This window comes from Mirounga angustirostris, unplaced genomic scaffold, assembly GCF_029215605.1.
Source record: "Mirounga angustirostris isolate CCGP_5_RB_7025 unplaced genomic scaffold, mMirAng1.0.hap1 SCAF_11, whole genome shotgun sequence".
Taxonomy (NCBI): Eukaryota; Metazoa; Chordata; class Mammalia; order Carnivora; family Phocidae; genus Mirounga; species Mirounga angustirostris.
In genome coordinates this window covers 114,503,718-114,524,643 of record NW_026991719.1, presented here as the reverse complement: position 1 = coordinate 114,524,643, position 20,926 = coordinate 114,503,718, and the positions used below count along the sequence as shown (strand labels likewise).

Genomic DNA, 20,926 nt, shown 5'->3' with positions numbered 1-20,926 from the left:
AAATCTCTAGAATCTTTTCATCTTGTAATACTAAAACTTCATACCCATTAAACATGAACTCCCCCTACCTCCAGCCGTTGGTAAACACCTTTCTACTCTCTCTTTCTATGACTGACTGCTTTCAAGAACTACGTCCTATGAATGGGATCATACAGTACTTGTCCTTTTGTGACTGGCTTATTTCACTTAGCATAATGTCTTCAAGGTTCATCCATGTTGTAGCATGTGACAGCAATTCCCCTCTTTTAAGACTACATAATATTCCATTTTATGCCTATACTACCTTTTCTTTATCAGTTCATCTGGTGATGGACATTTGAGTTGCTTCCACCTCTTAGTAATGTAAATAATGCTGACAAACACAAGTATACAAATAACTCTTTGAGATCCTGCTTTGAATTATGTTAGATATATACCCAGAAATAAAATTTCTTAATCATATGGTAATTCTGTTTTTAATTTTTTGAGGAACTTGCATACTGTTTTCCATAATGGATATATCATTTTACCTTTGCACTTAGAGTGTACAGGGGTTACAGACTTTTCCACATCCTCTCCAGCACTTGTTAGTTTCTGTTATTTTGATGGTGGCCATCCTAATGGGTGTGAAATATCTCATTGTGGTTTGTTTTTTTTTTAAGATTTTTATTTATTTATTATTGAGAGAGAGAGAATGATAGAGAGAGAGCATGAGAGGGAGGAGGGTCAGAGGGAGAAGCAGGCTCCCTGCTCAGCAGGGAGCCCGATGCGGGACTCGATCCTGGGACTCCAGGATCGTGACCTGAGCCGAAGGCAGTCGCTTAACCAACTGAGCCACCCAGGCGCCCCTCATTGTGGTTTTGACTTGCATATCCCAAATGATTAGAGATGTGGAACATCTTTTCACATGCTTTTTGGCCATTTATATATCTTATTTGGAGAAATGTCTATTCGGATCCTTTGCCCGTTTTTTAACTGGGGTATTTGTTGAGTTGTAGAAGTCTCTTATAGATTCTGAATATTAACTCCTTATCAGATATATGATTGGCAGGTATTTTCTCCCATAGGTTACCTTTTCATTCTGTTGATTGTTTCCTTTGGTGCAAAGTTTTTAAGTTTGGTATATTCCATTTTTTTTTCTTCTTTTTCTTTTTTTAAGTAGGCTCCACACTCAGCATATGGAGCCCAACACAGGGCCCGAACTCACGACTCTGAAATCAAGACCTGAGCCAACACCAAGAGTTGGACGCTTAACTGACCAAGCCACCCAGGCACCCCAATATATTTCCATTTCTAATGTTGAGGGTTTTTTTTCCTGTACTTTGGTGTATGTCCAGGAAATGATTACCGAATACATTGTCCTAAAGCTTTTCCCTGATGTTCTTCCAGGAGTCTAAAAAGTTTTACATTTAGGCCTTTTTATTTTTCTATGATTTTATTTATTTATTTGAGAGAGAGAGCACGAGCAGGGAGGAGGGGCAGAGGAAGAGGAAGAAGCAGACTCCCTGCTAAGCAGGGAGCCCGAAATGGGGCTTGATCCCAGGACCCCGAGATCATGACCTGAGCCGAAGGCAGATGCTTAACCGACTAAGCCACCCATGTGCCCCTTATATTTAGGTCTTTAATTAATTTTGAGTAATTTTTGTATGTGGTGTAAGGTAAGAGTCGAACCTCATTGTTTGCATGTGGCTATCCAGCTTTCCCAACACCATTTGTTGAAGAGACCATCCTTTCCCTATTGCATAGTCTTGGCACCCTTGTTGAAAATCATTTGGCCATATATGCAAGGGTTTGTTTGTGGGCTCTCTCTTCGTTGGTCTATATATTTGTCTTTATGCCGGTGCCATACCATCTTAATTACTGTTGCTTTGTAGTATGTTTTGAAATCTGGGAGTGTGGAGACTCCCCAAGTTTGTTTGTTTTCTTTTCAGCATTGTTTTTGCTATTTGGAGTCCCTTGAGATTCCATATGAATTATAGGAATTTTTTTTATGTCTGCAAAAAATGTCATTCGCATATGGGTAGGAATTCCATTGAGTTTGCAGATTGCTTGAATGGTATAGGCATTTAAACAGTCTTAAGTCTTCCAATTCAACATGAAATGGCTTTCCATTTATTTTATCTTTGATTTCTTTTAGCAATCCTTTGTAGCTTTCAATGTGCAAGTCTTTAACTTCTTTGGTTAAGTTTATTCCTAAGTATTTTATCTTTTTTGATGTTACTGTAAATAGATACTGCTTTTTTAATTTCCTTTTTGGATTGGTCATTGTTAGTGTATAGAGATGCAAATGATTTCGAGTGTTGATTTTATATCCTGCAACTTTGTTGAATTCATTTATTAATTCTGACAGGTTTTTGTGTGTGTGGAATCTAGGGTTTTTTATGTATAGTATTATGTCATCTGGAAACCAGAATAATTTTACTGCTTTTCCAACTTGTATGCCTTTGTGTGTGTGTGTGTTTGTGTGTGTAATTGCTCTGGCTAGAACTTCCAGTACAATGTTGAATAGCCATGCTGGGAGTGGATATCCTTGCTTTGTTCCTGATACTAGAGGAAACGCTTTCGCTCTTTCCTCACTGAGTATGATAATTAGCTGTGGGCTTTTCATATATGGCTTTTATTATGTTGAGGTCATTTTTTTTTTCTCTAAGTTCATTGAGTGTTTTTATCATGAAAGAGTATTGAATTATGCGAAATGCTTTTTCTGCATTGATTGAGATGATTTAAATAGGTTTTGTCTGTTGTTGTTATGTGTTGCATTACACTGATTGATTTTTGTGTATATCCTTTCATTCCCAAGGATACATCCCATTTGGTCATGATGTGTGATCATTTTAATGTGCTGTTGGATTTGGTTGAGTAGTATTTGTTCAGGATTTTTTTTTCATCAATATTCATTGAAGATATTGGTCTCTAGTCTTCTTCTCTTATACTGTCTTTTCCTGGTAAAATGGTATCAGTAATTCTGGCCTCATACACCAGGTTTGGGAGTGTTCCCTCCTCTTCGATTCTTCAGAATAGTTTAGGAATTGGTGTTATTACTTCTTTAAATGTTTGGCATAATTCTCCTATGAGGTCATCTAGCCCTGCAGTTTTTTGTGGGGGGGGAGGTTTTCGATTCCTGCTTCAGTCTCCTCACTAGCTTTGGGTCTGTTCAGATTTTCTATATCTTTATGATTCAGTTTTGTTAGGTTGTATGTTTCTAGGTGTTTATCCATTTATTCTAGGTTCTCTTATTTGTTGGCATATAATTGTTTGTAGTAGTCTCTTATAATCGGGAGGAGGTGCAGAGGGAGAGGGAGAAGCAGGCTGAGCAGGGAACTTGATGTGGGGCTCGATCCCAGGACCCTGGGATCATGATCTGAGCTGAAGGCAGACACTTAATGACTGAGCCACCCAGGCCCCTCTGCAAGATATTATTTTTAAAAGAATATTTCTATATGAATATGGATTAAAATATGAAAGGTAATAGAAATCAAATTCTCTAGAACAAGGGAAGAAGATGGGTGGAACAGAAAGAGAAGAGGGTAGGTGAAAATACCATTCCAGAAGGGTTCAGGATTGTGATAGGAATTGCTTAAAAATGATACTCTCCTCCCTGTACTTTTATCAAGCATTATCAGTGCTGAATTATTTATTAAATACTGGGAATTGTTGGACATAAGTTCTCCATATTCAGAGCGATAGGTAAATTGTCTTGCATCTTCTTTTAGTAATAATGGGGAAAAGGCTGCATAGAGTGGGAGAGTTACCTGAGATTGACATAGAATGTCTTTTTTTTTTTTTTAAGATTTTATTTATTTATCTGACAGAGAGAGAGACAGCGAGAGAGGGAACACAAACAGGGGGAGTGGGAGAGGGAGAGGCAGGCTTCCCACAGAGCAGGGAGCCCAACGCGGGGCTCGATCCCAGGACCCCGGGATCATGACCTGAGCCAAAGGCAGACGCTTAACGACTGAGCCACCCAGGCGCCCCAGAATGTCTTTTTTTTTTAAGATTTTATTTTCTTTATTTGACAGAGAGAGAGAGACAGTGAGAGAGGGAACACAAGCAGGGGGAGTGGGAGAGGGAGAAGCAGGGTTCCCGTGGACCAGGCAGCCCTATGTGGGGCTCGATCCCAGGACCCTGGGATCATGACCTGAGCCAAAGGCAGACGCTTAACGACTGAGCCACCAGGCGCCCCTAGAATGTCTTTATATCACCTGTTTTTCTTTTCTGCATTCTCTGCATCCCATAGAAGACCCTCAACTAGAGTGGTTAGGATCGAAGTTGCCAAACCGGTCTTAGAAACTCAGAATAAGAACCAAATGCAGCCTAAATGATTCATAGCATTAAATCTGTTGCTCCCAGGGCACTAAGTAAAATTGTGAAGCAAGTAAATGTTTCCCACATCTCTCCCTTTCTCTTGTTTCCTCTTTCTGATTTTGCTGTCACCCCCCACCCTCTTAGAAAGACCCCCTCCCCATCTTCCACCTTTTGTTCATCAGGCTTCTTTGCATTGAGGCTGATCTCAACCAGGTATAATCTTAATTAAATCAGTTGATGCTCTTGTGTAAAGTGCTGTTTGATTCGGCCCTTTCTGGAATACTTGTGTGTGGCAAGAAATGCCTATAAACTAAAAGTAAGTGTTTGCTTGCTTGCCTGGGGAAGTGGGTAGATTATTGTTGAGTAAGAGAGTAAGTTGGTGTGTATCCTCAGTGCAGTGGAAATTTTTTGAAGGGTTTCAAAGCCAGGGAGTGACTTGCAGAAGAGGGTAGGAGCCTGTATTACGATGACAGTAGTAGAGATGACAATAATAAAATAGTAATTAACATTTATATATAACATAAATATGCCAGGCATTCCCCTTCACATTATATTAACTGATTTAATCCTTACTTTATAACAGTCCTATGAAATAGGTACTTTGATTATTCCCTCTTTACAAATATTAAAACCGAGGCACAGGGAGATTAAGAAACTTGTCCATGACGAGTAAGTGGAAAACCTGGGATTTGAAACAAGTTTGGGTTATGAATTGTGCTCATAACCACAACTTTGTACCACCTGTCTCATGGTGAAGATATATGGATATATTCAGGATATTTTTTGGAGGTAGAATCATCAGGACTTAGTGATGTACTGGATGTAGGGAGCAAAAAAGAGCAAAGCAAAAAAGAGTAAAGATAGCCTTCTTGATTTTGGCCTGAGCAACTGGGTGAATTAAATAGAGCTATTAAACAAAAATGCTGGTTATTAAATAAGATGGAGAAGACCGGGAGAAGAATAGGTTTAATGACAGATGTGGGAGTGAAAAGGAAATCAAAAATTCCATTTTAGCCATGTTCATTTTGAGATACCTGTTAGACATCCGGATGGAATTGTCAAGCCTGGAGCTTAGATATGTTTGAGCTAGCAATTGAAATTTGGATTTCGTCAACATGTAGATGGCACATGAAGCCATGGGACTGGATCAAATCCTAGAATATAGAGAAGAGAGCTGACAAAGAGAGCTTGAGGAATTCCAAGGTAAAAAGCATGGTTCTTTGTAAGGAAGAGAATATGGGTTTTGGTATTGGAAATATTGGAAGAGTTTCTTCAGGTTTTCTGATTACTTCCTTTTTTGTATCCAGTCTGCTGATAAACACATGGAAGGACATCTTTTTTCTAACTTTTCCTTTTGCCTTTTTTTTTTTATAGTTTCCATCTCTGCCCAAATTCCTCACCTGCACATGTATGTTGTCTGCCTTTTCCACGAAATACTTTAATATCTTAATCACAGCTATTTTTATTTTTACATGCCTGTTTTTCATAATCCAAAATCTCAACATTTCTGGACTGGTCCTTTGCTGACTCCTTTATATCTTGATCTTAGGTCATTTTGATCTTGTGTTCTATGTGTCTTGTTTTTTTGTGTTTTTTTTTTTTTTTATTGATTTTTGGACATTGAATGTGAAACAGTGCTAGAGACCAAGGTAAATAGTATTTATGATCTCAAATGGGCACGCCTCTTCTGTCAGCCCATGAATGTGAAGGGTAAGTCAGTCTAGTCGGGAGTCGGGTTGTAGCTTTTGCTGTTTTGAGTATCCCACTGGAAATTCCAATCCCAGGAGCGCTCCATTGCCATTGCCTCGTGCTTTGTGTAGGGCCTAGGGGCCCAGAGGGCCTAGCTCAGTACTTCTGTTCCACCCGCTGCTTCCAGCAGGTCTGTGTCCCTGAGACTGGATGCCCCTCTCTGCCTTTTCTCTTCTCTCCTGCCCCAGTAGATTGCTATTTCTTATTGTTATTCATATTGCAAGTCTCCTGGGAGGAACAGAGTGATTTCTTGGTTCTCCTGCTCCAGTCTCAGTATTAAGCAGGGCCTAAGCACCTTTGCCTCACTACTGAATACTTGGTCTCAGTACTCCCACCCCACCTCCAGTGGCATTTGAACTTCGCCTTTTATTAGTGCTAGGGCCCCCATATCTGTGGGTTTTCTGTCCCATCCCGAGCAGCAGATGGTGTTTATTCTGTGTCTCCTCTAGCAGTGGTGTTTTCCTGAGACTAGCCCAGGGAAGGTTTCTTGCCTTTCTCCTAGACCTAGATGGCTTTTGCCTCAAATCGAGAGAAGGGTCCACGATTCTATACAGTAAGGGCAGGCTCCTGTGGGTCTCCTGTGCTCGTGTTTTCTCACCAGCACCCAATGGATGCCTGTAAAGAAGAAATGATGAGTGGTTATGATCTCCTCTTTTCTCTCAGGTTTGCACATTTCAAACTGTCACATTAGCTCCTACCAAGCCTTTAAGAATCGGTTCAAAATCTAATTGCTTTTCTTCTTCTGCCCTTTTATGGCAGTCATCTCTGGCTCCTGTGCCTTGTCAGTTGTGAAACAGTTCATTTCTCCTGTCTGTCCTCAGAAGGACTTTCCGCCCTTTGAAATTCGGTTCACTCGGTTGCCTCGCAACCTCAGCTCACTGATGAACTAAAAAAACACATAATTTTGTAGATTATCTGTTCTCTTATTGTTTTTAGCATGCTAAATGGAAACAGCCCCAGTTGAATGTCTCGGTGTACCCTGTTGTTCTTTTTCTTTAAAAACCCCTTCCCACTTCCCCCTTGCCTTAGGGTAAGGCCTAACCCCCTGAGCCTGGCCTGCCAGCCCTCTGAGATCTGCCCTCTGGCCATCTCACCAGCCTCAACTTGCACTCCAGGTACAGAACCTTTATAGTTCATATCTGAGCAAATCGTACACGTTGTAGAAGAAATTGTCTATTTGTGGTTTTTAGGTGCCTAAGAATCCTCTTCCATCCTTTAATGGGTGTTTCCTTCTTTTAAGATGATTTAGGATTTTGTTTGTTATTTCTCTTCTGTGTATTTAATCGTAGATTGTGGTTTTTTATGTAAGCAACATAAGTGTTTATGTAAGTGAGGAAGGAAAGCTCCAACAAAATATTATTTACAAATTAAATCAGTTACTGATGCTGTCGCTCTTGGCTGCTGATTGAGATTGGCAAGAAAATAAAATTGTTCGGAATAGGTCTTGAAATCCCCATCTTTCTCTGCCAAATCCTGTAGCAAATAGAAGACAGGTGTGTGTCATTTATTCAGCATTTCACAACCAGTGTGTCCACGTTGGTGTGCTAGATATGGACTCCCTCCCAGAGTGGGTTGTCTTCTGCCACAAGCAGCTTCCTCCCTTTATCTGAGGTACTGTACAAAACTGACACTTAGCATTTTCTCTCCGTGCCACAGTATGAAAAAGTTTGGGAAGCACTGAACTCTGGACGATTTCTTATATCCTTCCCCAAACCTGTTAGGACTATTCATAGGTTGGGAGTAAAGTAGTTGCCGTGTATTCGTAATAATTATCAAATGGTGAAAATGTGCCAGGTACTTGGCTAACCACTTTACCTGTCCTCATTTTGTGCTCAAACCAATCCTGTGAGGGAGTTCTAATCATCTGTGGCTCTCACCCTGAGCTTATATGGTGAAGCAGCAGAGCTGGGCCATAAAGTCACGTTACAAAGTCCTACCTTCTGGGGCGCCTGAGTGGCTCAGTGGGTTAAGCGTCTGACTCTTGATTTTGGCTCAGGTCATGATCTCAGGGTCATGAGACCGAGGCCCACATTGGGCTCGCGCTGAGCACAGAATCTGCTTGTCCCTCTCCCTCTGCTCCTCCCCCTGCTCTCTCTCTCTCAAATACATAAATAAGTAAAATCTTTAAGAAAAAGTTCTACCTTTTAACCATTATGATTTATTCCCTACATTTTAAATCATCTGCACTAGAAATGGTTCATGATTTCTTCTCATGTTTTTCCTATACTTGAGCTTCGTGTACTTGCTGAGAAGAAATCGTTTCTCATGGCTATATTAATGGATTCTTTTTTTTTTTTTTTTTTTTTTTTTTGAGAGAGAGAGCATGAGAGAGGGGAGGGGCAGAGGGAGAAGCAGACTCCCTGCTGAGCAGGAAGCCTGCCGCGGGACTTGATCCTGTGACTCCAGGATCATGACCTAAGCCGAAGGCAGTCACCCAACCAACTGAGCCACCCAGGCGCCCGTTAATGGATTCTTCTGATAGCAGATGAATTATTGGAAAGTGACCTATTTGAAAATTATTTTTTTGTCGAATGTTATGGGAAAAACAGATGCCTCTCCAGTCGGCTAAGTTTTTCTGAGCACTGAAGAGGGAACCAGCACCCAACAGTAATAGCCGTTAGCACATGGAAGGCAAAGCATAGTGAAAGATGCACGATGCAGGGTAGGACAGTGGCTGCCCAGTGTTCAGGAAGTGCTCGGGTTGAGGCATGCAATTTTTCTGGATTCGTTCATGAACTGATAACGGTCATTGTTTATCGAACAGCAGTGCCAAAAAATGTCAGAGAGCAGACGGGTCCCCGGGTACTGAAATCGTTTATTTGAAATTAAAGTTCAGTAGTAAGGTAATCTGACTGCATCAATAAGTCCTTGTGACCTTACCGAGGATTCTGAATGTTGAATAATATTCTTCCATCATCTTTCACGTGGCATGGGATGCTGAGGCACTCTTCTAGGAGCAGGAGCGGTCTCTTGCTACTCTTTTGGCTTTAGTTTGAGGTATGATGAATGCTTTGTTTAGAATTAAGAATATTTATATTTCTTTTTCTCTCTCTACTAGGTTGGTGATGTAGTAGAAGTACAGGCAAATGAAACCTTCCCCTGTGATCTTATTCTTCTATCATCCTGCACTAGTGATGGAACCTGTTACGTTACTACAGCCAGTCTTGATGGGGAATCCAATTGCAAGGTAACGGAAAGTAAACCTTGCGTAAACATCTCAAGCTCAGGATAATCATACAGTACTGCTCCTGTCTTTTATCTTATATTTTCCTATTTGTGCAAATTTTGTATTTGAAGGCAGCTTTTATATAATTGTGTTTGAACTTCTAAGCAATTACTCAACTTTAGGGAAAAAGTGTGGTATTCGGTGAGGAAAAGCCATGCCCCAAATAAAAGCCACCCCATTTTTTTTTTTTTTTTTGTAGCACTGTTTGCATTTGATACTGACATATCCAATTCGATGTTTTATTTTGGCTTTTTAAAATGAATGTCGTTCTAGGCTTAAACTATGTAACTGTAAAAATAACTTCATGTATTCTAACCGTCAGTCTATTTTTATTTTAAAAGTGGTGAATATTTTCTTTAAAAATGTTTATTCATGGCATATAGAAACTCTTACTTGGAGTAGTTTGATTGCTTTTTAAAAAAATACCTTAGGGTTTTGTTTGGCAAATGTTTGTTCATTGCAACTAGGAAGAATTATAAATAAGCTAAAGTAAGTTTGCTCAAAGTGGAGGATAACTTATTTCTGTGGTACTTTCTGGCAATCAGTTCTTGGCCGTTGTCCAGAGCTCCACAGGGCATAAAGATGTATCCTATATATGCTGCCTTTAAGGAAGGGCACTAATGTGCTCACCTCTGTATATATCCTTGAGGGCTTTTCTCTGCTTGTTTTTTCCATCTGGAGTCAAGAACCAGGACTCAGTATGTGAAACAGGAACTGAAATGCCTGTTAGATGACTAAAGCTGTACTTCAAGGGCATGGTGATGCATTAGTGCATTTAAAGTGTTCAAAAACAAAGTTAAGTTTGAGGAAATGTCAAGATAAAAATCAAGAAATCTACCTAAAGATTCCCTAATAGGGGAAAAAGTTGTTTAGAGGAAGAAAACTTTTAAGTGATTTCTTTTTCAATTAAGTTGATCCGATCAAATCAGCTAAAAGTGCATAGGTTTTCACAATCAGGGGAGAGCTTTAAATAGAGCTCAGGCAGTTCCGTAATATTCCCAGAAGACCACGCAACAGCTTTCCCTTCTGCGTAAGTGGTGCAGTCTTCGAGTCTGTGTTAGCCCTCCTTTGATGATTTATAAATGGGTTTATTGGAGCCTGCCTTGAGTTCTGGGGAAATCAAGTGCATAATATACCCTAGTAGAATATCCCAACTGTCTGACTAAAGCAAGACACATCATATCACTGCTCCTCCTATGAAATGTAGCCTCTTTGAGCATTTTCAAAGTCATTAATTATGCTATTTTTGTAGTGGAAGTATTAATGAGGCTTTTTCTTTCTATTAACAAAATGTTAGCCTTCTTATGACCCGAAGGGTGGTTATTTATGTTCAATTCATGTGTATACATTGATATCACCATACTCTATGGTGAGCAAAATAACAGGTCTCAGTTCTATAAATAGAAGAAAAAGTAAATAGATTAAATTTTTCATTGGGTTTTCAGTTAAGGATATGCATGCTACAAATGGAATTCTGTCTGCTGTCACTATCAGTAAAAGCTTTTAGTTTTTTCATTACCTTTTAAATCCCTTTGCAGCAGGGTTATCTTTCTAATTATTTGTAATATATTTGAAGAATAATACCATAAAATTTAGTTAGTGGGAAATGTGCATCAGTATTTGTATTATTCTGCCAAAGCCTCTTACTAAAACATACTGTTACTGGAATAAGGTGGGTGTACGATTATGAAAAGAATCCCTTTTTCTTGGTTTTGCTTTTTCTTCTGCCTTTTGCATCTAGACACATTATGCAGTACGGGATACCACTGCCCTATGTACAGCCGAGTCCATTGATACCCTCCGAGCAGCAATTGAATGTGAGCAGCCTCAGCCTGACCTCTACAAGTAAGAATCACCTGCTCTTCGCCACCAGTATTGCAAAGAAACACCCACCACTTTCCAGCCCTCCTTCATTCGTGTTTTTATGAGCTGTTCTTTCCTTCTGGCAGGGAAATGAATCAAATCAGCCTTGTTCACTACCAGCCTAAGATAAATCATTGTGGGCCCAGACACCTTACTTAGGATTTTTCTTTTATTTTTGTTATTTGTAAACATGACCATATATCAAATTTTAAGGTTATGTTATCCCATAAGGCTGCTCTATCAGATTCATGCATTAATCCGAGTTAATTAAAACATAAATAAACCACTTGATATGTCATCCAACATTAAAGAGAGGAAGGGGATATGGGGCCATGCACTATCCTTTTTTATGATGATTATGATGAACTGAGTATTGCAAATAGGCTGCTTTTTGTCTGCGGTAAACAGTTAAGTTGAGGGACCCATGAAATGGTGTAATTTCCCCTATTTTACTATTCTTAGGCTTTCTGGAGTAGATTTGCTGATTAACCGTCATTGTGGGTTGTCAAAAATTTGGCATTTGATTTTTAAGACTGGTTAGTTTGGTTGATTAGAGCATGCTGTTAATGAGGATAGAGTAACAAGTTTAATCCCCACGTGGGCCAATTAATCTCATTCTATTCCCTCTTACAGATGGCATCAATTACCCACGCCAGGCATCTTGTTAATGAATTCTGTTGGTCATAATGGGGGACCAAATGGTTGGATGTGGCTTAACACCAACGCACAGTAGTGGAAAAACAAAGTATTCATCCTACTACGAGAACAATGCCTTCCCTCTTTCCCATCAGGCCTTCTTTCCTCTTTCCTTTCTTCTGTATCCACCCTGAGAGTAGGAACAGGGACCATAAAACAAAACAGCTGTTCCCTGCCTTCAGGGAGCTCAGACTTTGCAGGGCAGATAAAATATTAAAGCTAGGCTTATAGTACAGTGACACAATAGAATGGAGTAAAAGGCCCATGGGGTCACAGAAAAAGGAGTGACTGATTCTGCCTGTGTTAGAGACCAGTATATATTTTTGCATGTTTATATGGCAATGCCTAAATTTTTCAGTTACCTTAAATATGAAGGAGAATTTTAGGGCAGGGAAGGTTATTCCTGATTTCTCTGGACTAGATTGAGTGCCCTTGCTTTGTGACTTGAGAATACCTGTACTTCCACCACCCGAATGGTGATCATTTACATTGTAATTCCCTGTTAACTTGTCTGTCTATAGTGGAAGGAACATGTCTTTCTGGCTTACTTGTGTGTCTCCAGCACCTACCACAGCACTGGCACTATTAATACGCAGTGAATAAATGAGGAGACCATCATACTTTGTCTATATAGTAATCATAGTTCAATTTTTCTGAAAAACAATGATGCAAATTATAAAATACTCATAACTCTTGTTAAGGAGTTAGGCCGCCTTAGGCCATTTTTTGAGAAATGCAGATTATGGTGTGCCTCACCATATTAAGTGATCAGATCAAGCTCAGTGTTGAGATCAGCCGAAAAACACAGGTTGGAAATTTCTGAGATGGTAATCAAAATGTTTGCCCTCTAAGACTCATGCAATGGTTCTCAAAGGGTGACCTTGGGCCAGCACAGCATCACCTGGGAACTTGTTGGAAATGCAGATTCTCACCTGAATCAAAAGCTTGGGGATGGGGCCCCGAAATCCCCACTTTAATAAGCACTCCAGTGAGTCTGATGCATGCACGAGTGAAAGAACCACTGAACTAAGGGTTTTGAAAGTTGTGTGTCAGCACCAGAAACCTCTCTTCACATGAATCTAAAATAGGTTAATTATTTATGTAACGTATAAATGAGCGGGGGTGTTCTGTGCATGCACAGTGCCAACTAGGGTTGGAAAATCGATTTCGAATCTTTGTGTTCTTATAATCCATAATATTATTTTTAAAATAATATGAAAATGTTACACATCTTGTTGGTTCAGCATAACTTTTTTTCCAGAAATATAATAGGTTTTTGTAGTTCATTCAGTCTTACCTCTTTTGTATTATTTGTATTTTGATTCATTCCCATTTACATGGTGTATAGATTTTTACCTTGATATAGAAGACATATTTGCCATTATGTTCTTTTTGCAGGTTTGTTGGACGAATCAATATCTACAGTAATAGTCTTGAGGCGGTTGCCAGGTTAGTTTATTGTTCCTTTCATCTGTCCTTTTCGGGCGGAGGCCGGGTATATTTCTCTTTAAAGCCCCTTAAAATACTCAGATACTTTTCTTTATAGAAAAGGATGTAGAGGTGAATAAACCTGGATTAACCAGCCAGCATCCCAGTAGGGGGGTGGTGTTGCAGGTGATGCTGATGGTGTCCAAAATCACAGAGCTCCAGGCCCTTGGACTGATACTCCCAAATCTGTCCTGGGCACTGTGCTTTTTGTTCTTGGTTGTGCAGTGGCAGACTATATTGGGAGTACACCTGGAGAACAGTGGCTAAGGGAGAGTAATTGAGGGATAAGGCGGTAGATAAAAAGCTGAGAGAATTACTTGGACTGAAGCAAAATGAAAGGCTAATCATTTATAATGAAGCAATTCATATAAAAAGGGATATTTTCTTCCCTCTTCTATCATCCAGTTAATTACCTCAATTTTTCCACTTGGCCTTTATAAAACACGCTGAAAAGGAATTTAAACGCCAGGCGCCCAATGATTGCCCCAAAGGCGGGTTTACTCTCTCTAAATACGTCAGTGTGTCTTTCCCACCTTGATGGCTGCTTCCCAGTCTTTTATTTGTCGCCTTTTCTGTTTCTTGCTGTCTACTGCTCTGTACTGTTCTTGCTGTCTGTGACTCAGAATCCTTTTATCTCTGTGCACCTCATTACCTCTGCGTGTTGCTGGCCACTCTTGTGCTCTGCTTCCAACTGTGCTGTGCCCTCAAGTGAGTTCAGAGGGAAAGATCTTTCAGCTCATCCTGGGGAGTAAGCATAATGATATAAGTGGAAGGATACGTTTTGAACCCCTTGGAGATAGATGTGTGTTAGGGCAGAGTTGATGATGCTATATTTATTGGGCTGTTTGGATAAGCTGTGTTCATTTTTCATTTAGGTCTTTGGGACCTGAAAATCTCTTGTTGAAAGGAGCCACACTAAAAAATACCAAGAAGATATATGGTGAACAATTCTTAAGATCTCCTTATCAGAAATATGCTTTGTAAAGCCTGTGCATAAATAGTGCATGTTACAAATTGGACGTTGCTGATAATTGCCATTCAGTCTAAGCCTATTTTTAGGTGTTAGGAATTTATAAGATGGGAAATAAACTAACTTTAAATATGACAAATAAAGTATGTAGAATTAAAATTATATTATAAATGATATGTCAACTGGTGACTAGACTAAGGTTAAGAATGCCTACTTTTATAGATGGGAAAAATGGATAGACCCAAGTTGGTGGGGAGTTCGTTGGCACCTAGTTTTCATTGCCTTCTTTTATTCCTTAGGAGTTGCTGTTTACACTGGGATGGAAACCAAAATGGCTTTGAACTACCAAGGAAAATCTCAGAAGCGTTCTGCTGTTGAAAAGTGAGTGTGCACCACCATTTCTTTAGTAGCAGTCAAACTGTGATATAGTCAGTTTTCAGTAATTCCGAATAACAACCATAACAAAAAACAGCATCAATTATAATAGCAGCTACCACATTGAGCACTTTTTATGTTCTAGAATTGTGCTCAGTGATTTGTATGTCTGATTTTGTTTAATCCTCTGAGCAGCTCCATAGAGTAACTCCTATTAGCCTGTCTGCTTTACAGATGAAGAAATGGTCTCCGAGATGAGTGACTTACCGAAGCTTGTGGAGCTATTCAAGGGCAAAGTTTAGTTGAAATACAAATTTACTCCCTTTTGCTGCTAGATAGTGGTTTGGGTTCCTTTAGTTGCTTTGTGTAAGGAAGTTCAACAATGTAGATAATAGTCTCCTGCTAGAGCTTCAGGCCAATTGCTACAGCATGGACCTTGCTCTGTCGTTGCCATGGATATCCCATGTATCAGTGGCACCCTCTCCATAGCCCTACTTTCAGATTAGAAGAATCCATACTAAATTTGAGGATTTCACATTTGCTCCCCCACCCTCTACTGCAAATTGTTAGGATTTGGGGAAATGGAAACAACCTACTCTTTCTGTAAGGGTTGAGTAGGTACTGTGTATGCGTGTGTGTCTCCTGTCACTTTATAGGATCCTAATTTTTTTTTTTAAAAGGTGTGTTAAGCTAGTCAGCCACTGCACTTTGGGGAGCATTGGTGACCAACAAACAGGTCAGGACTGGCTTTTCCACTTTACCAGCTGAGAATAAGGCTTTTGCAGTGATAACTGCAGTTCATATGTACAAGCTTGTGCTGTGGTTACACATTGTACACGAGAGAAGCTTTAGGAAACTGAACCATTGGGTGCCTGGGTGGCTCAGTTGGTTAAGGAAACTGAACCATTTAATTTATACGTGGTTGATATCTTAAATATATAGTTTTTAAATCCATAATATCTTATTTTTCAGATCCATTAATGCCTTCCTGATTGTGTATTTATTTATCTTACTGACCAAAGCTGCAGTATGCACTACTCTAAAGTATGTTTGGCAAAGTAACCCCTATAACGATGAACCTTGGTATAACCAAAAGACTCAGAAAGAGCGGGAAACTTTGAAGGTAATTGGTTTTATGCTGAAACTTTTAACTCTTGCTAAAAATTTTAACTCTAGCACTTTGTGACCAAGCCACGCTTTATTGAAATGTTGTTCAGATTATGATACTTTTTGTTAGCTTCCGTGTTTTCTCTTGGTTGTATGGTAGCCCTAAGCTATTAGCTATTTAAGAAGTTTTATAGTATTTTTTTTTTCTTTTACTTTAGGCATCTGTGCTTATTTTTAGCTCTTTAGTTAAGACTTTTAAACAACTGAGCAAGAATCTCTGGCATGTGACTATATATGATGAGGTTGTGATATATCATGATAAGAACATAATAAATAGATTCCTACACAGAAACTTTGATCCTACATTCATATTGGGGGAGGGCAGAGAATTTAAGGAAGTGAAAAAGTGTTAAGTCAACAGGCACATTTACTGAAGTATAATGATAAAATTGAGGGTGTTTTTAAATGTTTTCACATACTGTCTTTATAGCAAGAGCAGTGCTTTCAGCATTGATATAAAAAGATAGAAAGGTAACTAGTTCTTTATTTTGTACTTGTTTGCTAGAACTGTGTATCTAATCTGCACGAACTATTTCTTTTGTTTTAGGTTTTGAAAATGTTCACTGACTTCCTGTCATTTATGGTTCTATTCAACTTTATCATTCCTGTATCCATGTATGTCACGGTAGAAATGCAGAAATTCTTGGGCTCCTTCTTCATTTCATGGGATAAGGACTTTTATGATGACGAAATTAATGAAGGAGCCCTGGTTAACACATCAGACCTTAATGAAGAACTTGGTCAGGTTAGAATGTATTTTTACTTAAAATAAGTTAATATTTTGAAAATACCTGTTCTTGTACTCTGGCTTACCAATATATGTGACCATTTCCCATTTGGAAACGTGATTCAGATATTCCTTTATAAAGCAGGCATATAATGAAGACAAGCAATGTTTTCATAGCTGTAGCCTTAATTATTTTGCTGGCATTTTTGAGGAGTATCCCAGTTTGTATATTAAATTTGAATGTTACGGAAATTTTCTTTAAAACTCACCTGGTGATGGTGTAAGATTATGGGCTGTTGCTTTGGAACAGACACATGTAGTTAAGTCTTCATCACTGTCTGTTACCATATGGGGATAGACTATTGGGTAGTAAATAAAGCTATTTTGTAACTGGGTTTTGTTCCATAAGCAACATTGACCAGAGTTGTCCTATTGACGTTTCTTGGTACATTTCTGATCAGACGGAATACATTCCTAGCAAGCAGAGTTGTTGATTCCAGTGCAGGAATTTAAATGAAGGCAAAATGTGAGGGCATGTACTCCTCAAAATGCTTTTTGCTTTATATACCAGCACAACCCAGGCTGTGGCCTCATTTCTAACCCAGGTGCATTTGTTTTCCAATGCAGTGCAGTCTAGCTGTCATTCTTCAAATGATGACTTCATAGGTGCTTTTCTCATCAGTATTGAGAAAGTTTTTCCCTTTGTCTGAATTTACTGTGTGTCACGTAATGATCTTCACAAGCTGGGGGAATTTTTTGGCTTTCATTTAATTCTCATGATATTTAGAATGTCAAGGCTGTGGAAATGTCATTTCTATGACTGGGAGATGCAAATTCAGTTAATGGAACTGTGTGGCTGGAACAGGGCCTCACACTTGTTTTAAATGGTGCCAAGTTGCATCTATACCTCAAAACTCGCTTCCTGAATTTAGCCCCCTGCTGCCCCCGCTCTTTCTGTTCTTTACCCAGCCTTACCTAAACTGAAGTGCCATCTTAGCAACTACAGTCAAAAGGGTGAAAGGACACTCCAGATAGCATTTTTGTTGAGCCCTGACTACATGACTCCAGGATCCCAGACTGTGGAATCTGCATCCCACAGAGATACTGAGTCACTAAGGATAGAACAAGAAATGAATGAACAAATGTTTTTTTCCCCTTAGATATTGTTCCCAGAAGATTCTTTTGAAGGTGACTTCAGCTGCCACAGCTGACCTTAGTTAGCCTTTTTAAACCAGAAATTTTCATCCAGGAACAGAGCTGTCTGAATAGAACTACTCTAGTCCCAATAAGAAGCATCCATCTACAGCATTGTTGCATGAAAAAAAAATTGAGTTACAAGCCACCTCTGGTGAACTTTCCCTGACAGGTGATTTAGTTGAGTAAATCTGCCTATTCTAGATCCAGTGCCTGGCTCTCTGGATTCACCTACCCAAGGATGAATGTGGCGATAGCCCCGGGTACTGCAAATAGAACAGCCATCATGGCGCACGTGACTCCTAATGCTCCCTAGAGACAGGCAGGATCTCCAGGGCAGATGCCACTAAATGAGATTCTTTACATCTCTCAGATCCCCACCTCAGCAATGTAATCTTATTTCTATCATTCAGGCTGTACTCACACTGCCGAAAGTAAAGTAGAGCTTTGGGTAATGATCTGGTAAATTTGATCAGTGACAAGAAACTACAGTTTTCATTTCAACCACCACTTCTTTACCCTACCAAAACCTGCCTTTCTGGCTGTGATTGTCATTTAGTCAAATCACTAAGTTAATAGCCAGACCACCACTTTAATTTATATGGTGTAAAAACAACTTGCCTTCATTATCAGGTTATATGTGTGGAAACTACCTGAATGAAAATGCGAAGTCTTGAAATAGTTTCCTGGGCCATTTAGCATTCAATGGACCAGTACACACAAAATTAAGTGTAACTGGTTTCCTCCTTGATGAGTCATAATTTCAGATCTGTAGGACTTTTTATGTTATAAAAAGCAGTGTCAATTAGGTCCCATCAATACCATTGCAAATACTTGCTTAATCTCTTTTAAAACAACCACATTGAGGGGCCCCTGGGTGGCTCAGTTGGTTGAGTGGCCAACTCTTGGTCTTGGCTCAGGTCTTGATCTCGGAGTCATGGGTTTGGGCCCCGAATTGGGCTCTATGCTAGGTGTGGAGCCTACTTTAAAAAACTGACCCACACTGATATTTTTAAAATGGGAAGATATGTTTAGGACAGTGTTTGACTTGAGAAACAAAAAGAAGTAGGGGCGGCTGGGTGGCACAATTGGTTGAGCAACTGACTCTTGGTTTTGGCTCAGGTCATGATCTCCAGGTTGTGAGATCCAGCCCCAAGTCGGGCTCTGTGCCCAGCGTCGAGTCTGCTTGAGATTCTCTCTCCCTTGCCCTCTGCCTCTCCTGCCCGTGCACTCTTTCTCCCCCTCCCTCTAAAATAAATAAATCTTTAAAAAAAAAAAAAAAAGGAAGTAGACTGTGCAGTTGGAAAAGAATGGAGTCTTTTATGATCAGGCATCAGTCCTTTAGGCAACCAAATGGTTTCAACCCATCTTGAAAATATTTTGGGGTAGCCTCCTGCCTTTTTTTTTTTTTTTAAGATTTTATTTATTTATTTGACAGAGAGAGAGACAGCGAGAGAGGGAACACAAGCAGGGGGAGTGGGAGAGGGAGAAGCAGGCTCCCCGCGGAGCATGGAGCCCGATGTGGGGCTCGATCCCAGGACCCTGGGATCATGACCTGAGCCAAAGGCAGACGTTTAACCAACTGAGCCACCCAGGCACCCCAGCCTCCTGCTTTATATCCCCTTCAAGTCTTACAGCTATGCCTCATGGTGTGTCTGGGTATATACTCTGATTCCAATAATCCAATCCCACCGTTAATGTATTGAACTTACACTATATAGCAAGAATATGTTGGTGGTACTGAGGTTACTATTACAAAGTAAACAAGAAACCCTCAAGTTGTTCACCATTCAGTTAGGGAAACACAAATATTGTACCTAACTATAGCAATGTGATCATAATTGGTTAGAAAAATAGGGCATGTGAGATGGTGGAAAGAGTCCAGTACTGTGTGATTTTGGTCAAGTCAACAGCAATGACTATCTGCATCTATATGATACCTTATAATTTATAAACATTTATTATTATACTTTATTTTCCACTCTTTACAGCCTTATGCAGCAGGCTTGGTTATTTAAGGTTAATATTTAAAGTTTACAGAGATGAGAATTTTCCAAGGTCACAAAGTTAGTAGGTGGTGAAGCCAAGACACCAGTCCAAATGTTCCATTAGGTTGAACGATATGAAAACTTTTGACCAAAATAGGCATTTCCATGCCTTCATGAACCTTTAGTTCAGGGCTCTTTCCACCCTAGAACAGCTGTCTCACTTTAGGCTTTACATCCATAAGATGATGAGTTTGAGCTTGCTGATAGAGAAGTGCCTTTCCAGCAGGCTCAAACCCACCACTAGAGAGGAAGAGACTATTGAGAGTTGGTCAAGCAGCAGCCTCTCGCTCTTATTAGTCCTCTTTCTCGTCTAAATATGAGAATACTTTTTAGTAACAGCTGATCCTCTCCTCCCCCTTTGCCGAGCATAGGGCACATATTAGAGCAGTAGTTCTCACAGTACAATCCTTGGACCAGCAGCATCAGCATCACTTAGGAACTTAATTAGAAATGCCTATTACCTAGCCCTGCCACAGAACTGCTGAATCAGAAACTGGGGAATAGAGGCCAGCGATCTGAGTTTTAACAAGCCCTCCAAGTGAGTGTGATGCATGCTATGATTTGATAATTACTGTGTTAGGGTATAATTTGTTGGCCTATACCTGTGAGAGTAATTGTATGCAGATCCATACTGCACAAAACGTTATATGTAGGGAAACAATTGCGCGATATATTTTGTAAACTATCACCTTTAACACTTATAAAAGATTTCTAAATGGGTTAATGCTCATCCAAGTGTAGGAGGTGCAGTAACCCAGGAGAACCTTCAGGGGGAAAGGACGGTAAATTAATTTTGATCAGAAAAAAAGTCCCAGAGAGTTTTGTTTGAACTGGAAAAATCTAGATGATACAGGAATAATACCACTTGGATTAATTTAAAGAGAGAATTCAAACTTGGCTGGCTAACAGAGCAAAAAAAGGAAGATTGAAATGCTATATTTGTGTCAGTGCTTGCTACCGTGAAAAGCTTTGAAAAATAATTAGAAAGCAACTACTGCTGGAGTTCATCTCTTTCTCCCTTACATAATGAAAACCTTCATCTTGTGCTTATGCTTGTTCCTGTCAGCCCATAATTTTAACTATTTAAGCGTAAATTGCCAAAAAGGAAGATAAAATTGTGGGTTTCCAAAAGCCAGATG

The 20,926-nt window shown here is 39.7% G+C and overlaps 1 protein-coding gene across 10 annotated transcripts in view; it reads left to right on the top strand.

Moving 5' to 3' along the window:
* Positions 1–20,926, top strand: part of ATP11C (ATPase phospholipid transporting 11C) — a 177,645-nt gene that overhangs the window by 97,043 nt on the left and 59,676 nt on the right. For all 10 annotated transcript variants that reach the window (XM_064574641.1, XM_064574635.1, XM_064574636.1 and 7 more), the window contains 7 exons: positions 9,092–9,220; positions 11,001–11,104; positions 13,217–13,267; positions 14,182–14,246; positions 14,576–14,657; positions 15,624–15,774; positions 16,366–16,563. In XM_064574641.1, coding sequence (XP_064430711.1) covers positions 9,092–9,220; positions 11,001–11,104; positions 13,217–13,267; positions 14,182–14,246; positions 14,576–14,657; positions 15,624–15,774; positions 16,366–16,563 — 780 coding nt within the window. The remainder of the gene's footprint in view (positions 1–9,091; positions 9,221–11,000; positions 11,105–13,216; positions 13,268–14,181; positions 14,247–14,575; positions 14,658–15,623; positions 15,775–16,365; positions 16,564–20,926) is intronic.